Source organism: Saccopteryx leptura, chromosome 13 (assembly GCF_036850995.1).
Source record: "Saccopteryx leptura isolate mSacLep1 chromosome 13, mSacLep1_pri_phased_curated, whole genome shotgun sequence".
NCBI classification, from domain to species: Eukaryota; Metazoa; Chordata; class Mammalia; order Chiroptera; family Emballonuridae; genus Saccopteryx; species Saccopteryx leptura.
Genome location: NC_089515.1, coordinates 13,660,788 through 13,682,778, shown reverse-complemented (window position 1 = coordinate 13,682,778; position 21,991 = coordinate 13,660,788). Strand labels below are relative to the sequence as shown.

Sequence of the window (21,991 nt, the reverse complement as noted above, 5' to 3'; positions counted from 1 at the left end):
TACATAGTTATGGACATAAAATTGTCCATAATATTTCTTTATTATCTTTTTTTTTTTTTTTTTTCTTTCATTTTTCTGAAGCTGGAAACAGGGAGAGACAGTCAGACAGACTCCCGCATGCGCCCGACCGGGATCCACCCGGCACGCCCACCAGGGGCGACGCTCTGCCCACCAGGGGGCGATGCTCTGCCCATCCTGGGCGTCGCCATGTTGCGACCAGAGCCACTCTAGCGCCTGAGGCAGAGGCCACAGAGCCATCCCCAGCGCCCGGGCCATCTTTGCTCCAATGGAGCCTTGGCTGCGGGAGGGGAAGAGAGAGACAGAGAGGAAAGTGCGGCGGAGGGGTGGAGAAGCAAATGGGCGCTTCTCCTGTGTGCCCTGGCCGGGAATCGAACCCGGGTCCTCCGCACGCTAGGCCGACGCTCTACTGCTGAGCCAACCGGCCAGGTCCTCTTTATTATCTTTATATAAAGTCTGTGGGGTCCTTAGTGATATTTCTTCTTCCATTTCTGATATTGATAGTTTGTTTTCTTTTTTTCTTGCTTAGTCTGGTTAGACATTTATTAATGTTATTGATCATTTCAAAGAATATGTGCTTGGTGCCATCAATTTCTGCTAATTTTGTTGTTTTCAGTTTCACTGATTGCTGTTTCTTTTGGTTTTAATTTTCTTTTCTTCATCTAGTTTCTTAAGATGAAAAGCTTGGATAATTAATTTGAGATGTTTCTTCCATCCTCTAGTTAGGAGGATAAGGGGAGCTGAGTCTGCTCTCATTGGCTGAGGGCAGGGCAGAGATGGTCCATCACACAGTCTCTGCAGCTGCTGCGCCCCTAGTGGTGAGGGGTGGGGCTGCTTCCTCTTTGCTGATACTCCCTCAGTGCAGGCAGGAATGGTTGAAGGGACTCCACCTCCACCTTCTTCCCCAGTGGGGAGGGAGAGACACTTATTTTTATAGGTAAAAGATAAGCATTAATAAAATGAAAGCACTGTGTAAATCAGAAACTTTCAAGTAGATTCCCCATGCCTCATAAAAATAGAAAATTTAAGAACATTTTCCATATTTTGGTGTATAAAATTTAATCCCAGGCTTCATTTGTACTTTTTTGACAGTATAATTACGGTGATAATTAATTTTTTTCTAAGAAATAGAATTTATTATTCTGTTTCATGTAGGAATAATATCATAGTAATGGCATTAAAACTACTATTTCAAGATGTAAAATTTGAATTGAGAAGTAGTATCATGTGGTGGAAGAAAGCTTTTATCTATATTGCCTCTTTTATTGCTGATGAAAACCTTGGGAGGTAGATAACTGTTATTTTCATGTTACAGTGGGACTACTGATAGATGAATTGCCACATCATGTCTGTCTGGCCCTGGTTCCATATGAAGCCATCTTTTTACTCTTCCATAAGAGATTTCTTCTTAACCCCAAGCTCATAATCTTCTGGATTTCCAGATAGTGTAGGGGTTACTTAAGAGAATGAGCCTCGGCACCAAGCTGATAATGAAGCTATTGAGCTCGATTTCTGCCAGTGTGTCATGAACGCTGCATGGATTTGCTTTGCTGCTTTACTGAATGCATGATAAGTTTCATGTCGTTACGTTTTAAACACAATCTTATGAAACAAGTACGACTGTTATAACTGACGCACAAGGAAGCTGACGCTTAGGGAGGCTGAGGAACATGCCCATTACGTGACCAAGCTGGGAGCCCTGCAGCCCTTCTGAAGTTTTTGCCTTTTTACTTTCAGTTTCTCAGCCCTGTCTTTTTCATTCTTCAGTGAAAAGAGAATATTCTACAGAGTTCTTACTCGTCCTTTGCAAAGTTAATATGAATGGGTGCGTTGTCCAAAAACACAGAAAGAAAAGTTGAAGCTTATCAGATAGTTCTCTCTGAGGTAGCAATATTTTATTTTTTTCCCCCCAAGCTTCTTGATTATTTGAATGTATACTATCACCGGAGCTTTTAATGTCAGGGTCCTGGATGGGCTGTGAGTGGTTGGTGAGTGCTCAGATTTGTAAATGAAGGGTTATTTATATGAATTTTTGTAGGCTGGAGGGAATAGCTTAAAAGGATTCTTGAAAGTGATCTCAGATCTCAAAGTGGTAAGAATCACTGTATTATAGGAACGGAACTAAAATAACGGTCACTGTGGATGTACAATTTAAAAAAATGGGATCAAGGTGGTCAGAAGATGCAAAATTGGGAGGGGGATACAGAATATACTACAGAGGGAACAAGAGCAAACACAGCTCAGAACAGGGAGATGCAGTAATGTACCGATGTGCAGAGAGGGAGAAGGTAACCCCAGTGAAGATAGCCTAGAGGCCCTCTTTATCTGTTTTGTCAAGAAAGAAACCAACGAACTATTAGATAATATTTTAATTAAGACACTTTTCAAAAAGACTTCCCTGTGAGAATGGTGTACAGAGATCACCCTGATTAGGTCCAACTATCCCTATGGAATGGTTATACCAGCACTGAAACCATAGTCATTGATAAACAGTATATATTGTTTCAGAGAGGTTGTGACATTAAAACCATTTAATTTTCTTCTTTTTATTATGTCTTAATCAAATTTTGTATTTCTTTTTTTTTTTTTTTCTCTTGTATTTTTCTGAAGTGAGGAGCAGGTAGGCAGAGAGACAGACTCCCGCGTGCGCCCGACCGGGATCCACCCGGCATGTCCATCAGGGGGCGATGCTTTGCCCATCTAGGGCATTGCTCCATTGCAACTGGAGCCATTCTAGCGCCTGAGGCAGAGGCCATGGAGCCATCCTCAGCGCCCGGGCCAACTTTGCTCCAATGGAGCCTTGGCTGCGGGAGGGGAAGAGAGAGATAGAGAGAAAGGAGAAGGGGAAGGGTGGTGAGCAGATGGGCGCTTCTCCTGTGTGCCCTGGCTGGGAATTGAACCCAGGACTTCTGCATGCTGGGCCGCCGCATATTTTGTATTTCTAACCAGGGTAGAGAACAGCACTTCAAGTGATTTAATTCTAGTTATGTTGAATGTGTGTGCTGGTTTTCCCACATTTTATAGTGGCCACTCCTCTATGCTTATTGGATCAGGGACTCTAGATTGGGCAGTTTCAGCTAAATAACACATTGGCAAGGCATAGAGGCATGTGGCGAGCCTCTAGAGAGGGACTGGCAAAGTCCTTCTGTAAAGGGCCAGATAGTAGATATTTCAGGCTTTGCAGGCCAGATGGTCTCTGTTGTAGCTACTCAACTCTGTTCTTATAGTGCGTTAGCAGTCTTCGACATATGTGAACAAACGGGTGTAGCTGTGCTACTGTAAAACTGTATACACACAAGCAGGCTATGGGCCAGTAGTTTATGCAGTCCAGATCGAGATCACCCTGTCAATATGGTTCTTAATTTAAAGACAAGAGTAACACAAAATGAAAGGAAAAATGAGTTAATGGTTTGACACCTAGAATGCACTGTCAGAGCATCATTAAAAATAGCAGTCATGCCTGACCTGGCCATGGCGCAGTGGATAGAGTGTCAGACTGGGATCCTGAGGACCCAGGTTTGAAACCCCAAGGTCGCTGGCTTGATTATGGGCTCACCAGCTTGAGTGCGGGGTCACCGGCTTGAGCGTGGGATCATAGACATGACCCCATGGTCTCTGGCTTGAAGCCCAAGTTGGCTGGCTTGAGTCCAAGGTCTTGGGCTTGAGCAAGTGGTCACTCACTCTGCTGTAGCCCCCCGATCAAGGCACATATGAGAAAGCAATCAATGAATAACTAAGGTGCTGCAGTGAAGAATTGATGCTTTCTCTCTTCCTTCCTGTCTATCTATCCCTGTCTATCCTTTTCTCCCTGTTTCTCTTGCTAAAGAAAAGAAAAGAAAAAGAAATAGCAGTCCTGTTGGAAGCCTATTTTACCTTTTAGGCAGCTGAATTATGTGCTCCCTAGTTTCTGGAAACCTCTACGCAGTTGCAGTGTAAGGGTATTATGAGTAAGAAGAAAAGACCGGAAGCCAGGTGTTTGTGGTCAGAGTATGATGCTGGAATGTCAGACTCCTGAATTTGAGAAGAGGAGCCGTCCAGCTTGGGAAGGTGTCCTGAGTGCACTTGCCCTGGGGGTGCTCGGTCCAGGGCCACGGAGGGGAGGGGTGTTGAAGAGTAGACCAGGGCACTGCGAGGGGAGAATGGCTCCGGTAGTGGAAGTGGTGGGATGGGCGGGCAGTGGTAGGGGCTTCCCCCCCTCCGTGCTACCTCTGGGTGGTGAGAGAGAATTTTCCCTCCCTCTCCTCCTGGTTTATCTCAGCCCCCCATGATTCCAGCAGAGGAAACGGCCGAGAGCAAACCTCTCCAGTGAGCTGAGGCACAGGTCGTGAGCTGAGGCACAGGTCGGCTCTTGGTCGAGGCTTCAGGTTAGGGATGGGGGATGAAGGTAGAGAAGTAATTCCGGGGCTGTGATGAGTAGAGTTTTTATTGAAGCCTGTGTAATTGTGGCCCGGAGTTGTAGAGGATGGGACAGAGTGGGCAGTTGCACGTACTCCTGATGTGTAGTCTAGGTGGGGAAGCAGTCTTCACATCACCTCCTACAGGCGGGAGATAAGAGCTACAGGGGTAGCTCCTATGCTGCTTTGGAGGAAGGAAGATATATTTGAAACTAAGGGTAAGGAGTTGAGAAACATGGGACAGGAGTAGGCCAGTTTGAGAAGGTGGTAGAGAAATACAGTGTGTCCCTAAAGTCATGGTGCACTTTTGACCAGTCACAGGAAAGCAACAAAAGACGATAGAAATGTGAAATCTGCACCAAATAAAAGGAAAACTCTCCCAGTTTCATACCTATTCAGTGCAGTTCAATGTGGGCTCACGCACAGATTTTTTAGGGCTCCTTAGGTAGCTATCCCGTATAGCCTCTACAGACTCGTCACTGACTGATGGCCTACCAGAACGGGGTTTGTCCACCAAACTGCTGGTTTCCTTCAACTGCTTATCCCACCGAGTAATGTTATTCCTATGTGGTGGCGCTTCGTTATAAACGCACCGATATTCACGTTGCACTTTGGTCACGGATTCGAATTTAGCGAGCCACAGAACACACTGAACTTTCCTCTGTACCGTTCACCTCTCGACTGGCATGGCTGTGGGCTGCTCCGCTGTATACATGGTGTTACGTCATCATCTGCGCATGAGCACATGCTGCCACATCATCTTCGATAAACTGGGAGGGTTTTCCTTTTATTTGGTGCAGAGTTCACATTTCTATTGTCTTTTGTTGCTTACCTGTGACCAGTCAAAAGTGCACCATGCCTTTACGGATACACTGTGGAGGGGTTTTGGCGAGGACAGATAAGAGACTTCCTCATATGCAGTTTGGGAGGGGTGTTCCCTAGGAGGAAGGTGGACTGAATTGTAGGTGACATTTGCTTATCAGGGCTACCTGTTCTTAAATTTCCAGATAAAAAGAGCTCTATACTGTATGACTGTGTATAAAGGTGCTTTCTGAATGTGTCAGGCTGATATTCTTGCATCATAGAAGTTGCAAGTTGAAATAGAATTAGCTGTGTGGGGTCATGGAGCAAATCAGAAGTTTTGAAAATAGTAAGTCTCTGAGGTTCTAAACTGTTACCAAACAGCCTTCCTTTATGTCTGATAATTTGTATCAGTAGATTCAGCCCTGATTTTGGAACTGTTTACCATTTAAATTAGCATTATTTTGATTTTAAGGTTTTGTTGCTACTCATGTTAGAAATGCAGGAAGAAGCATTTCTTGATGGAATCTGATGTGGGATCCATTCCTAGACTTAGATACAGGGGAACCCTTATATGTGAGTCCTTCTTGTACACTCTTGCTTTTTGAGAGAATGGAAGTAATAATGACTTAGAGGTTGTGATAAGAAAATTTCTAAATTTTTTTTTTGTGTGTGTGAAAGAGACAGGGAGAGTCAGAGAGAGGGACAGAGACAGACAGGCAGCAGGAAGGGAGAGAGATGAGAAGCATCAATTCTTCCTTGTGGCATTTTAATTGTTCATTGATTGCTTTCTCATATGTGCCTTGACCAGGGGGCTATAGCAGACCTAGTGACTCCTTGCTCGAGCCAGTGACCTTGGGCTCAAGCTGGTGAGCTTTGCTCAAACCAGATGAACCCGCGCTCAAGCTGGCGACCTCAGGGTCTTAAACCTGGGTCTTCCACATCCCAGTCCGACGCTCTATCCACTGCACCACCGCCTGGTCAGGCTCTAAATCTTTATCGATTTTTTTTTATTTGTTGAAATATCATTTTCCTGGTTTCCTTTAGCTCTTTAGCGTATTTAAAATAGCTGAGTTAGTCTGTCTAGCAAGTCTAATTTCTGTGTTTCCTCAGGGACAGTGTTTCTGTTAGGAATGGGCCATACTTGTTTCTTTGCATGCTTTGTAACTTTTTCAAGACTGGACATTTGATTATTATAATATGATACTAATAGAAATCAGATTTCTCCCCCTCCTGAGCCTTCGCTGTTACCCCGTTTCCCTGAAAATAAGACATCTTCCGAAAATAAGACCTAGTGCAATTTTTTTCAAGCTTAGAAATGTAAGGTCTCCCCTGAAAATAAGACCTAGCGCATCTTTAGGAGCAAAAATTAATATAAGACACTGTCTTATTTTGGGGGAAACGGTATTGTTTTTGTGGATTGTAGTTTTGTATTATTTGTTCAGTGACTTTTCTAAACTAGTTTATTAATGACTGTATTCTTTGTTGTGTGTGGTCTTTAAAGTCTCTGTTCCTTTCGCTTGTGGTCAGATAGTGATTTAAAACATTTCCTTGAATTCTGGAGCCCAGAGAAAGTAAAGAGCCCTCCCAGACGTGGCAGACTGACTGTTGTGACACTCCCCAGTGCTGAGCCAGGGGTTCCTGACTCTCTGCCTTAGGCTTCGCGTCCTTCTTGCTCTCCGTCTGAAAATTGACCAGAGGCAGAACTCTCGTCTTCTCAGGTCTTTTCTGAGCATGTGGTCTGCCCTGGACAAACGTGCTTTCCCAAATTCCCAGGCTCATGCACTGGGTAGCTTTATAAGATATTAACAAATTTATACCGATGATTTTGACATTTTCAACAAGATGCAAAAATTATTTTTAAAAAACAACTTGACAAAACCAAGACAAGAAAAAAATGAAAATTACAAATATCTGTCATACAAAAATCCTAATCAAAAAATTATAAATTTAATCTGGTATATAAATGAAAAATGTATATAAACAGAATAACATGCAACAGTATTCCTGGAAGAAGTATCTTAAATTCTTCCAAGGCTCCCATCCCCCGTTCTACCTCCCAGCTGTTGGTATAGCTATTGTTTGCTTTTACTCTAACTTTTTGCTTCAGGCGGTAGGGGTTGTTCATAATTGCCTTTTAGCATTTTTGTGGAATGCCTTCTGTTTGGCTGTTTTCTTTTGTTTTGCCCTGAAGGTGTTTCGTGTTAGGCCTGGGATGGTTTTTGTAGCATATCAGCAAATGATTTTGTGAATTAAATGCAAAAAAGTTAGGTAAATTCCAGCTGCTTAGGGGATTAGTGCAATGAAATTTATGGGCTCCTTCCTTGAACCAGTCTGAAAAACTGTTAAATTCGTCTTCTCCGTTCTTATAACCACTGTCACATGGATTAGCCTATATCGTCTTATCTTTAGACATTGCTCATTGATCTACTGAATTGCTTGCAGTTCCCTAAAGATATAATGCTATTTCATGAACCTCCAAGTCTTCACACATACTTCTTCTAGGAATACTGTTGCATGTTATTCTGTTTATATACATTTTTAATTTATATACCAGATTAAATTTATAATTTTTTTGATCAGGATTTTTGTATGACAGATATTTGTAATTTTCATTTTTTTCTAATCCTGGTTTTGTCAAGTTGTTTTTTAAAAATAAGTTTTGCATTTTGTTTAAAATGTCAAAAGCATCAGCATAAATTGGTTAATATCTTATCCTTTCTGTAGCATCAGTAGTGATGTTTCCTCTTTTCCTTTTTGATAATGGTCACTAATATTTCTTTTCTTGATCAGTTTTGCTAGAGTGTTATTATTTTTATTAGTCTTTATAAATTCATCTTTCAGTTGACGACTTTTCTTTATTATATAACTGTTTTCTATTTCAGAGATTTTTGCCGAGTGACAAAGAATAGAAATGATCCCTGAAAGTATAGTCTTGATTTTTACCAAGTGAATAAGTTCTCACCCTTTGTCCAAAATGAGGAAACCCACAGTTCCAAGAGTTATAATTCTCTCTCTCTCATTGGTTATATTAATTTATCTTCGTATTTAGTCATAGTCACACTGAATATTCCATTATCCAAAGTCTAAGTTGAGCAGTTAACTTATATCAACTTGTGTGTAAAGTAGAAACGTAGAAACGTGGACAGAGAAGATATACCTGTAACAAGCAAACAGAAACTCTGCTGTCAGGATACTTGTTTCTCTAATTTGTTACAAGACAGGATTGCTATCTCTGGGTTAGTTCTTCTGCTTCCTGGTTCCATACGCCCCCACCCTCAGCTAGACCCAGCTGGTTGGAACTTTTCTGGTGGTGTGACCCAAACCCAGCCGGTTGAATTCTCAATCATCCTCCTTTGTTCAGACATTTTTATGGACCTGTCTTGACCTCCATCTCTCATCCTGTTTTAGCCATGTTTAATGTGTTATTAAACTTGTCCACTGATTCTTAATTTTGATTATGGTCGTTTTCAGTATTAGAATGTCCAATATTATTTTTTTTTCAAATATGCTCTGTTGCTCTGTAAAGTTTTCAACTGACTGCCTGTTTAAAATTGTCTTTCATCTTTGTGAGCTTAGTAAAGTTCATTTGTTTTATAAGATGTAAGTGATAATCTCCATAATTGGAATATCTTCAAGGTCTCTTTCTGTTTGTTGGTTGTCTTGTGTCTTCATGTGACTAACTAGTTGGATCATGCTAGACATTGTCTTTGAAAAATTATAGGTAGAAATAATTGGAGACCAAAGATAAAGCTATCTTTCTTTATCTTTATTTAGAGAGTATTTTTGTTCCTCCTATTAGGAGTCTTAGCATACTGGCAGTTGTAGTGTCACCTAAGCCAACTGTAAGTTTTGGGGTTTTCTGTCACCCCAAGATGACTCATAGCTAGCTGTAGTCCAGGTAAGGGCTAATTTACTTCTGGTATCCCCATACCCTAATAGCAAGTCACTGTGTCCCAATTCAGGGTGCCGTGTGTTCGTTCTAGCCCCTGTCTTTTGTGTGGCGTTGTGTCCAACCTTTGCCCCCTCCCTCCTTGAGGCTGCCAGGAGCACTCTCAGCCTTTGGCAGCTTCTCCCAAATAGACGAATCTCTCCAGAGCAAAAGCAGCTCCGAATGCCTGGAATTTGCAACTTCTGCTCTTGGCTTTGTATTGAATAGATCTTCCCATTTTGTTACTTACAGCATGCTTTTAAGATTTTAAAATTGTTCCTTAGCTTTTGAACTTGTCCTCAGTGTTGGGTTTGTGTGAATGACCTCATCTGGTGTTATTGGAAGTGAAAACACAGGACAAATGATTCAATCTGTTATTTAACTGTGCTTTCATTTTCTCATCTTTAATATGGGATTCATCACGACTTACTAGCTCGTAGGGTTTGGGGGATTCTCAAATGAGGTGACACATTGTGTGCTTACAGTAGCACCTGACATGTAGAAAATGCTCAGTTTATCATTACATTAATATGAGAACATTTGAACTTTGTTGCTCTTCAAAACCTTTTTCAAGCATGAATTAGCCCCCTTATTGCCCAAAGTAAATTGGCAGGGGTTATGAAAAATTTACAAATAACATTCATATTGACTGACCTTTCTGTCAACCCTGATTTTGGGAGATGATACCTTTTTTTCCCTAATGTTGTTTTTTTTTTACTTAAGTGAGAAGTGGGGAGGCAGAGAGACAGACTCCTGAATGCTCCCTGACTGGGATCACCCAGCAAGCCCACTACTGGGGCCATGCTCTCCCCATCTGGGGCCATTGATCTGTTGCTTTGCAACTGAACTATTCTAGTGCCTGAAGCAGAGGCTACGGTGCCATCCTCAGCACTGGGGCCAACTTGCTCTAACCAAGCCATGACTGTGGGAGGAGAAGAGAGAGATAAAAAGAGAAAAGGGGAGGGGAAGGGGTGAAGAAGCAGATGGTCGCTTTTCCTGTGTGCCCTGAGCAGGAATTGAACCTGGGACATCCACATGCTGGGCTGATGCTCTACCACTGAGCCAACCAGCCAGGACCTCCTTAATGTTCTTAAGACTTTATAATATGAAGAAAATTTAATTTTATCTAGCACGAGATCATGACCGTGATATGTGTGTGTGTGTGTGTGTGTGTGTGTATATGCATATATACTTGTGTATGTATAAATATAAATATATGTGAATATGTAAAGAATGATAAGCCCTGAGATATGTATGTGTTTATATGCATATGTAAATATATAAAAACTAAATGGGAAGCTGTTTTAATTATTTAAAGTATGGCCATCTGTTGATAAAATAACTGGGCTGGAGCTGAGGAGAACAAAATGAAGTAGAATTGGGATTCTGTTTTTTATTTATTTAAAATTTTTATTTTTATTTTATTGTGTCGACATGGTTTCACGTGCCCCACTCAATATCACACCCTCTGCATGCATCCTGCCCCCGCTGCCCCATGCAAAGTCTCCTTCCACCCCCATTTCAGCGCCTTCTTCCCCTTCCCTCTGCCTCCTCCCCCTCTCCCTCTGGCTGTTGCTGTCCTGTTGTCTGTATCTGTGTGTTAGGTGTATATAATTTGGCCAATCCCTTCACCTTCTTTGATCTCATCCCCTTTTCCCCCTTCCCTCTGACAGCTTTAAATATTTTTTTAGATTCTGGAAATCATATAGACAAGAGAAAAAGATAAAAACAGGTGCTGGATTCAGGAAGTCTGGTGAGGGCTATTGAGCATCCTGGTGCATGGAGAACGGATTTAGCTAATAGAGCGACTCTGAAAGTAGTGGGCACCTGTACTATTTCCGAGTTCCACAGAGCTGCAAAGCGTACCTGGTTTTCCTTCTTCTGCCTCCACCTCGATTTTGTGCAGAGGAAATTGAACTTAATCTATTTTGTATTAACATTTAACACATCAGTACGATAGTCAATCTTTCATAGCATTTTCTCCACTATATAAAATGAAATGGTCTTAATACATCCAAAATAAATTTCTTTTGAGATGTGGAGAGATACATGGCAATTTGGACAATTTCTTAAGTCGTAAATAACTTTTTTTTGGTAAATTGTTATGTTCATTCCTCTGGTTTACTGTCTTCAGTTTTCTTATGCTACTATACATCTTAAAGTTCCTTTAAGGTAATTATTTTCATGATTTTGTTTTCTAGGTTAACGGAGCCTTCTGGATATTTAACAGATGGTCCAATTAACTATAAGTATAAAACTAAATGTACATGGCTGATTGAAGGCTAGTAAGTATACGATTTGGGTATACTTATTTTATTCTGAGATGGTCAAGAAGATGATACCAGTGTTAAAGTATACCAACTTTATAATTATATAGTTTACTTAATTGCTTATCATTAGAAAAACATTATTTACAGCATTTTTGTAGCATTTGCAACTTTTAGATACCATGTTTAATATTAATTACAATACCCACTTTCATGTGATAATAGTTTAATTTGTACATGTATTTTATTTTTGAATTATGTTTGTATGGTGCTAAATCGAGTAGGCATTTTTGGCTTCTTTTAAACATCTTGTTATGGAACTTGAAAATTCCATAGAAAGTAAAAATATTCAATAATGAATTATACCTTTGGTATATATTATTCAACATTTTAATTCTAAGGGTGCTTAAAAAAGAACATCTTATAGAAAACAGTGAATTATCCTCTTAGAGCAGCGGTTTTCAACCTGTGGGTCGCGACCCCGGCGGGGGTCGAATAAATATGTATTTTCTGATGGCTTTAGGCCAGGGGTCCCCAAACTTTTTACACAGGGGGCCAGTTCACTGTCCCTCAGACCGTTGGAGGGCCGGACTATAAAAAAAACTATGAACAAATCCCTATGCACACTGCACATATCTTATTATTATTATTATTTTTTCTTAAGCTGGAAACGAGGAGAGACAGACAGACTCCCGCATGCGCCCGACTGGGATCCACCCGGCAAGCCCACCAGGGGCGATGCTCTGCCCCTCTGGGAGGGTCACTCTTTTGTGACCAGAGCCACTCTAGTGCCTGGGGCAGAGGCCAAGAAGCCATCCCCAGCGCCCGGGCCATCTTTGTTCCAATGGAGCCTTGGCTGCAGGAGGGGAAGAGAGAGACAGAGAGGAAGGAGGGGGGGGTGGAGAAGTAAATGGGCGCTTCTCCTATGTGCCCTGGCCGGGAATCGAACCCGGGTCCCCCGCACGCCAGGCGGATGCTCTACCGCTGAGCCAACCGGCCAGGGCCTGCACATATCTTATTTTAAAGTAAAAAAACAATGGGAACAAATACAATATTTAAAATAAAGAACAAGTAAATTTAAATCAACAAACTGACCAGTATTTCAATGGGAACTATGCTCCTCTCACTGACCACCAATGAAAGAGGTACCCCTTCCGGAAGTGCGGCGGGGGCCGGATAAATGGCCTCAGGGGGCCTCATGCGGCCTGCGGGCCGTAGTTTGGGGACCCCTGCTTTAGGCGACCCCTGTGTTTTGGTCGTTCAACCCCCGCCAGGGTCGCGACCCACAGGTTGAGAACCGCTGTCTTACAGGTATTTTTCAGTAATGAAGGCTTGAGACTGAATTTATCTATTTAAACATTGACTGGATCATAAATGAATCGATACAAATTTCCTTTGAAGCAGTTTATGATTTTCAAAGAGCGTATTTGGAAAACTGGTGGTTTGGGTGTTATCTTAAAAGCTTTTTAGAACTTTAAGGTTATGAATTCCTTGTGCATATATGGTCTCATTTTGGTTATTTGTTAATAGTATACCCTGTTGAGACCTTTCATCAAAATATGAAGACCTTATTAGGGCCTCTAGGTAAGACTTGTGTAGAAATAAGAGTAGTTGCTTCTTGAGTGTTAAATTTTAACATTCAACTTTATTTAAATATAATTTGCATACAATAAAATGCACCCATATTAAGTATACAGTTCAGTAAGGTTTCAATCATGTACACAATCTATGTAACGTCCACCTTAATCAAGAAATAGAACATTTCTTGTGTACTGAAATTTTAGAAAAGGATGATACTGACATATGGCCTGTAAATAGAATTTGAAGTTGCATGTCTTTTATACAAGTTAAATATGACTGCTTATCAATCTTTTACATTGTTGACTTAAGGATGTATAGCAAAATTATCTGTAAATAGGTTTTAATAAAATACCCTGCCTACAGTTTCTTCAGACCGTGCTTTGCATATTATGTATTAACTTAAAAATCTCTTATTTTATTTTTGTAGTCCAAATGCAGTGTTAAGATTAAGATTCAATCATTTTGCTACAGAATGTAGCTGGGATCATATGTACGTTTATGATGGAGATTCCATTTATGCACCTTTAATAGCTGTTCTCAGGTGAGTGCTTGCTAATGTTTCGTTGATGAACTTAGAGTTTTAGAAAAGTAACTGTGTAATTCATTTATTTATTTGAAATATATATTCTGATTTATACTTCAGACTTAATTTTGCAGAGATATTGACTGTCAACTTAGGTATTTATGCACTAATGTCAGTATCGATAAAGCTAAGATAAGTCTTGTATCAAAAATGTAGATTTTTTAAAAAATTAACTTTATTGCAGTGACAGGCAATATAATGACACAGATTTCAGGTGCCCGGGACGCTAGTGACTGAGTCCATGTTCAGATATGGAAGGGATTCACACCGAAGCTGCAGTGCGGTCTGCTGGAGGCTTTGTCTTCTACTGGTTCACTTTCATTTTTATCAGTTGGGCGTCCCGGGTCAAAGTGAGCAAGCTGGCTTCCACTCTGTTCTCCTAGCTCTGCGCCGCAGCCTGGGTCCGTAGGCCCTTAGCTCTCCCCTCCGACGCCGAAATCAGCAAACGCCTGTGAGGACAAGTGGTCCCAGGGCCTGGGCTCACTGTCTTCTGAGTTCCCGGTGCATTCAGTTTGGTTTGTTTGTTTTTATGTAATGTGTCATTTTTCTAGTTGACGTCAGTGGCAGGGTTGTTTGGTCCAAATTGCTTGATGTGTTATGTAAGAGGTGGAAACCCTCACTTATTTAATGCTTTTTAAATCACTTATAAACAACCAAGCAGATAAATCTGTTTCTTTTTTTAAAAAAATTATTTTGTGATTTTTAGAGAGGGAGAAGAAGGAAGAGAGAGAAAGAGAGAGAGAGAGAGAGAGAGAGAGAGAGACATCAATTTGTTGTTCCGCTTATATATTTATGCACTCATTGGTTGACACTCGTATGTGCTGTGACCAGGGATTGAACCCACAACCTTGGTGTATGGGGACCATGCTCCAACCAGCTGAGCTACCCAGCCAGGGCCAAATATGTTCTTTTCATCTCTTTCAGAGAGATTAACTATTTTTATTATAAAGGCTTGGAAATAAGTATTATTAGGAATATACCCATTTTTGATATAATCTCACTGTAATGAAAAATACCTATATGAGGCCAGCCAAGACCAGTATTATAGAATTTAAATTCTGTGGATGGTCTTTTTTAAAAATCTTTTCTTCCTTCGTAAACATAAGCAGTAGATGTAATAATTATTGTTAAAGCAGCAAGAGTTGATTACTTTCTGTTTGCTTTTGAGACTGTGTTTGCCAAAGAAATGACTTGACTATAATATTTTATTTTGTTCCATCAACTATTTGAATGAGGGAGTTCAGTTCCTGGCAGGCCCACACGTAAGTCTGACCGTGTGTAAAGAAACGGACTATTTTCAGTAGTTAGTGTGATACGTTGTGAGCACTTCTGTTCTTTCTCCTACTACACGTTTTCACAGGTTTAGAGCGAGCAGTGTGCTAAAAGTAAATGAAGACGTGACATTTCTACATGAAGAACTAGGCTTAAGAGGGGAGCAATACCAGCTAAATTCTCACTTTTGCACATTTATACTCCCCTCTCCCCCGCACCAAGTTGTTTTCTTTCTGATGGCCCTAAGTGAGTAATAGGCTACTTTGGGCTAGTCGGCAAACTCATCAGTCAACAGAGCCAAACATCAACAGTACAATGATTGAAATTTCTTTTGAGAGCCACATTTTTTAAACTTAAACTATATAGGTAGGTACATTCCTTATCGAGGTAGCGCCCGCACGCGGTGTTTTGTGGAAGAGCCACACTCCAGGGGCCAAAGAGCCGCAAGTGGCTCGTGTTGTATGAGTATCCAACATTTGAAAAAAATTGAGAAAGCATCTGTTTTTAGATGACCTAGAACAGCTGGAGTAGTATATTGGACGTGAACAAGTTTAAGTAGGATGTCACTGTGATCACTTAGCTGGTGTGGGGGGATGTTCCTTGTAACTTCACTGGAGTTTTTCACTAGGGGAAAGTGTAAAGCGGTAGGTAAGCTAACTCGTTAAGAGTACAGGGGGAGGGGGCTTTAAGCGAAGGGTTACATATGAAGTTAAAGACCATCCTGTAGTATAAGGACTTTGTGGCTAGCAGGCAGGACAGAGGGAGAAACGGAACTTTGCCCTGAGGACCGTGAGAAGAAAAGCGGAGTGTGGCGGCAGCAGCGTGGGTGTGAGCCCTTGGGATGAATGGGGCGAATTGGGCGGGGTTAGGGTGGGAACCTGTTTCAGCTTTATTCTCCTTCCGGTTACCCGTTCTAATATGAACACTGAGTGATTCTGACAAGAATGCTTTTGGTTTTATGTGATTAACGGTCTTCCGTGTACTGAGGTACGCATCGCTCAATTCTGCTCCCTCCTAGTGGTTTGATCGTCCCCGAAACGAGGGGGAACGAAACCGTGCCTGAAGTGGTCACCACGTCCGGCTATGCACTGTTACACTTCTTTAGTGATGCCGCCTATAACCTCACTGGTTTCAACATTTTTTATTCGTAAGTATATTTTTTTCCTTTAATTTATGTTGCAATGGTTTTTAATCGTTATACTTAAGAGAGATATTGTGCGTTTTTATAAATATCGATGAGGAGCTGACTAGTGCGTGGGGCTTCAAAATATACAGGATCTTTTCATAAGTGACACAAAATGTTAGTGACATGTCTCAAAATACCGTCTAAGCTTGCATTAGGATCAATTCTAAGTCCTAGGATGTTATGGTAGCCCGTTAAGCTTGGTGGCAAGTTAGTCATGAAATTTAATGTTGCTGGTAACTGATTAAGTAAACAAATATGGATGAGTGGAACTTGACTTGTAGCGGCAGGTGTGTGGGGCTGCAGGGAACCATCTGCCTCCTCGTGTGGCAGAGTCAGGGCTGGCTGGTCCCCGTCTGTCTGTGTCCCAGGCTGAGGATGCTCTGTGCACATTATGTCCTTTATTTCTCATCACAACAGTTCTGTCAGGTTGGAATTGTTCCCATTTTACACATGAGGAAATTGAGGCTTTAGGAGATGAGGTAAGTAGCTACCCCACCGTCTCTCTAAAATAAACTCAGTGTGTGTTGAGAATCTATTACGTGTCTGACACGCTATAGAATTTTTTCTATCTGAAAGTCCAAGGGCGAAGTGAAGTAGCCAGACATGCTTTCCCAGGAAGGGCACAGAGGGACTCAATGCATTCGTTCCGTTTCTTTAGGCGTCAGGAAAGGATAACCAGAGAATTTGTTACCAAGAATGGAACATTCTAAATATCTTGCATCAGCAATATATCGTAGAATATATTTGTCTCGAGTACATATGCAGCCCTGGCCAGATAGTTTGGTTGGTTAGAGCATCATCGCGAAGTGCAGAATATGTATGCAAAGGAGAATAAATATATAATAGAATATAATTAGTTAAAGGGCACTGTAATACATTTCTGGGTAACAGTATATAGATGATAACATGCTATTAAAATAGTATATAAGAAGTGATATCTTGCTTCTCACGTAGTTTCAGGTATTCATGAATTTCACTTTTTTCATTCAGAACAGTTGAGTGCTTAAGTCTTTACAGAGCATTGTGCTTCAAATGGTATATATCCTGCAGATGTTGAGTCCTGGGAAGTTTGGGGTCTTTGTAGCCAAGTAAACTTATTGGATGAACTCAAGCCGTTTGTAAGTAAATTTAACTGAATTGCATTAGGGGTAAGAGGTACAGAGTAAAAAGGTGAAGTCATACTGTGAAGTTGTATTAAGTACCCAAGACGACATACAATGATAAAGCTTACAAAATGGCAACCGGAATTCTTTTCCAATTCTCTTGAATTTGAATATGTATGAATTATGTTTTACAGAATCAATTCTTGTCCTAACAACTGTTCTGGTCACGGAAAGTGTACAACCAGTGTCTCTGTTCCGAGTCAAGTGTATTGTGAGTGTGATAAATACTGGAAGGGCGAAGCCTGTGATATTCCTTACTGCAAAGCCAACTGCGGGAGTCCAGATCACGGTTACTGTGACCTCACAGGGGAGAAGTTGTGTGTCTGCAATGATAGTTGGCAAGGTAAGTGTGCGTGGTGTCATGGCTTTTGAATCTGATTCGTGTGTCTGAGAGATTAATACAAAGCTACACTCATCTGTTTTGCTGTAGTTTGCAACACCTACATCTTATTTATTCGCTTTGTTTTTAGAATGTTCAATGAGCAATCAACTTCTTAGTAGTTTGCCTCATCAAAATAAAATTGGTATATCTTGTTTACACGCTCTTTTGTAAAATAAAGTTATATAAAGTTCTTTTTAAATTGTAGGTGTATGAGCATTATGATCTTCTGTAATTTTTGCTGAATCCCCAAAGGTTTGATGATTTGGCTGAATTTAACACATGGTGCATTCAAATTTGATTTATGCTGGGTAACAGTTTATTGGAAAAAAAAAAAGATGCCTATGCGTATTAAACTTATTTCTTAGGAGATACTGCCCTCTTGTGGTTAATTTTAAAAGATCATGGTATATTTTAAAAGACGGTAAGAGTGTTCAGCTGCTTATTGCAGAAGATTCCTGAGTATGAATTTCTAAACAACTTTTATAATTATCTTTCATTAAAGATTACTTTTAGACTACATTGAAGAGTTTTAGTTGACTTAAGTATTTGGGTAAAAATCTTTTTTTTTCTTGTGCAATTAAATGAAGACATGGGCCTTTTATCCATATATTTGCCCATTTGTAGCTTACTTTGTGCTGATTGTATTTATATATTGAGAGCTAACTTTGTGCAAACATATTAATCCTGTTGATAGAGGCAACTTTGACTTGGGAAATACATATTAGGAAGTGACATGTTGATGTGTTATAATACAGTCGTAGATCTCTCTAAGTAAAAATCAAAGGGAATATGGTCTTCTAGTTGTCTTTACCATTCTTGTGATAAATTTAAAAACGTGTTACTGAGAATGTTGAGTCCTTTTTTTTTTTTTTACAGAGACAGATTGAGAGTCAGAGAGAGGGATAGACAGGGATAGACAGACAGGAACGAAGAGAGATGAGAAGCATCAATCATCAGTTTTTCGTTGTGGCACCTTAGTTGTTCATTGATTGCTTTCTCATATGTGCCTTGACCGTGGGGCTTCAGCAGACCGAGTAATCCCTTGCTCGAGCCAGAGACCTTGGGTCCAAGCTGGTGAGCTTTGCTCAAACCAGATGAGCCTGTGCTCAAGCTGGCGACTTTGGGGTCTTGAACCTGGGTCCTGCACATCCTAGACCGACACTCTATCCACTGCGCCACCGCCTTGTCAGGCGAGAATGCTGAGTACTTACTTCAAGAAATTATTTTAGGCTTTGTATAAATTATGCCCATCTTAAACCCATATTATCTCATAAAAATATTAGTTACTCCTACCACACAAAACACCAGTGATTACTTATTGAATTGAATTTGATTATGTCGTATAATTATGACAGATACAATTTTCTCAGTGTTCTTTAATTATAGGGCCATAGCTTTTATTAAGTGGCTATTTTAATCATTTGTGATCTTTCTTCTAAAAAAGTATCTTGAAGTGTCTTTTTTTTAAGTTTCATTTTATGTTTTTTTCTAAGGAGAGAATGATATATCTAGAATATATTTAAAATCAGGCCTGAGAAGTACAGATATAGCTTATACATGTAGTGTTTTTCAAACTGCTGGTAGCCTTTATTTTATTTCAACTGTCTTGAAAGCAAGCAGAAACATTTGTATAATACTATTCTCTGTGAACATATCTGTTCTTCTTCTTCTTGTTCTGTACTTTTCGTAATCCTTCTTTGAAATGCTTCATTTTCTGGGGTTTTATCATATAGATCTGGTTCAAAATATTATCTTCTGTTTTTCAGGCTTTTGTTTATTGGCCTTTCCTATTTTATTATTCTTTCAGTAATGCCTCACATAATAAAAATTCCTTATTCTTATATATCAATGAGCAACTAGAAACGGGGAAGCAAAAACAAAGTGATAGTATGACTAGTTCTATACATACTTTTATTTTATGAATTATAAAGTATTATAGAAATCAAACCCATTTTGAACGATTATTAATTCCTAATAGTTAAAGAGTTGATCTCTGCGCTGATGTGAATGTTTTGAGGAGGGAATGCTTGGTGAATGAGATACTACTCTTCTTCCGAGACAGACGATGTACAGACTGGCTCCTGTGAGCTCCAAACCCGATCCCTGAGTCTGTCTGTAAGGAACTTGGGATTATGACCAGAATTATTAGCGGGGAAATGAGGATTCTAGTTCAGACATGTAGAATGTGGTGGAATCACTGAGGAGAAACATTTTATTTCTAGGACATCTGGGAAATGATCAAAGTATTAGAGATATTTGAAAATGAGAGAGAAGGAGGCAATCTTTCTGAGATTTAAAAACTGGCAGTTTTTTCTTTTCTTTCTTTTTTAAAGTTTATTTTGGTAATGTGTTACTTGGGACCAGATTCTTTGGGTTCCAGAGCAGATTGTCTCAAATATGTTACTTAAATTTTGCAGACTGTTGCTAGTTCTATTATATTTTATCATGTCATGTTGGTTACCATTTTCTGTTTGGTTCTATGATAGTCCACACAAAAAGAGTAAGTGTCGCATTCTGGAAACTGAGATTTGTCTTAAGAGAGCACAGAGGAAAAGCCTAGCTTTCTATTAAGTCTTGAATCCCCCTCCTGACACTTCTCCAGTGATTGTCCTACCTTTCTTGACGTCTCCCTCTTTCTCTTGATCTAGTTTTTGTGTGGAGCCCCTCCCGGGACCCCTGTTGAGCCATCACTATACTCCCCCCTTACTTTTCTCTTCCAGCTCTTTCTTCCTTAACCATCTGCTCTCATCTTTTTACCGTTTGAGGCATTTTCCCAGATAACACAGGAGTATGTACTAAGGGCTAATAGCACTATTAAAATCCATTTTCCCTTTTTTCCCGTAGAGAATACTTATCCAACTCAAAAGCTAAAGTAGCAGAGAATATGAAAAATGCTAAATGCAGCATTTTGAAAAGCATACAAGTTTACTATATGATGTTTAATTTTGTCATAATGTATACCTGTTAATGACATAGGCATATTAAATAGATTACTTAAAGCAGTGGTCCCCAACCCCCCGGGCCGTGAACCGGTACTGGTCTGTGGGCCATTTGATACCGGTCCACAGAGAAAGAATAAATAACTTACATTATTTCCGTTTTATTTATATTTAAGTCTGAACGATGTTTTATTTTTAAAAAATGACCAGATTCCCTCTGTTACATCCATCTAAGACTCACTTTTGACACTTGTCTCAGTCATGTGATACATTTATCCATCCCACCCTAAAGGCCGGTCCGTGAAAATATTTTCTGACATTAAACTGATCCGTGGCCCAAAAAAGGTTGGGGACCACTGCCTTAAAGGACAGGGAACTGGGGGGATTCATATACGTCTGTGATATGTTTTATATAATAAAATGTGTATGTCTTAATAAGTCAAAGGAGGTAAAAAGGCAACTTTGAAGAGCATTTTTCTTTTATGATGGCTTCTAAACATTGGAATAGATTTTTAGAAGACATCAAAATCAAGATATAACAGATTGGGTTTATGTTCATATGTACAGACTACAGTGGAACATTTTCATTTTCGAAGGAGGCTCCAAGGTATGCATCCCTCCCTCTCCCCCAGTCAACTCCCTTATTACAGTGGCTGCAGGTTTTCCTCATTTACGAAGCACTGAAAAGATACCGAGTCACTGGAGGTCTTTGACTGTCAGCAGCAGAAACAGTTCTGGCTTATCTGAGCAGAAAATGTAGTTAGTGGAAAGTTTGGCAGAGACGGTCACCTAGCATTCATTCTTCTCTTCTTTTTAATAATAGAATTCACTGAGGTTTTTTTGGAGGGGGCTAAGCACATGTCCCCTCAGCTACAAACCACGCTTCTCAGCCTTCCTTGCAGCTAGTATGGCTACTCTGCTCAGTTCCGGGCAGTAGGATGTGTGTGGAGGTGCCGTGTGGGAATTTTAGAACATCAAAGCCTTCCCCAATGGTTGGTAAATGGCAGTAACTCATCGCCAGTAGAATGTCTCCTGTGAGAGAGATTAATTTTTAGTTTATGTAAGCAACTTATGTTTGATTCTCTGAATCTGCACCCTCACTAACGCAAAGGATATTGAGTGGCTCGCCAAAGAGATGGGAGGCTTGCAAAACCGCGGACGGAGAGGGGCTGGTGCGGCAAGGCTAAGCGGGGTCCCCACGGAGATGGAGCCACAGGCGGTGTGATTGGAACATTCCGTCACCGCCACCACTAGCCTCCTCCCTGTGGATGCTGCATGCTGCAGGCATGGGTAGAAGGAATGCTGAATTGTCCCCACATCTTCGTGTCCCGTATGAAGATCTGAAATCCTGCCGAGTAGCAACTGCTTGGCTCAACCTCAATCATTCCTGTCCCGTGGCCGCCTTGCAGTAGAGAGAGAGAATTGAACTTTTCTGATTTGTGTGGGACCGTGATGACGAACCTATGACATGCGT

General features: G+C 40.6%; 1 protein-coding gene across 2 annotated transcripts in view; it reads left to right on the top strand.

Annotated features, from left to right (window-relative positions):
* The window catches only part of ATRNL1 (attractin like 1), a 548,672-nt gene that overhangs the window by 9,672 nt on the left and 517,009 nt on the right, over positions 1-21,991 (top strand). For both annotated transcript variants that reach the window (XM_066355686.1, XM_066355687.1), the window contains exons 2-5: positions 11,346-11,429; positions 13,420-13,533; positions 15,866-15,994; positions 17,331-17,539. In XM_066355686.1, the coding sequence (XP_066211783.1) occupies positions 11,346-11,429; positions 13,420-13,533; positions 15,866-15,994; positions 17,331-17,539 (536 nt within the window). The remainder of the gene's footprint in view (positions 1-11,345; positions 11,430-13,419; positions 13,534-15,865; positions 15,995-17,330; positions 17,540-21,991) is intronic.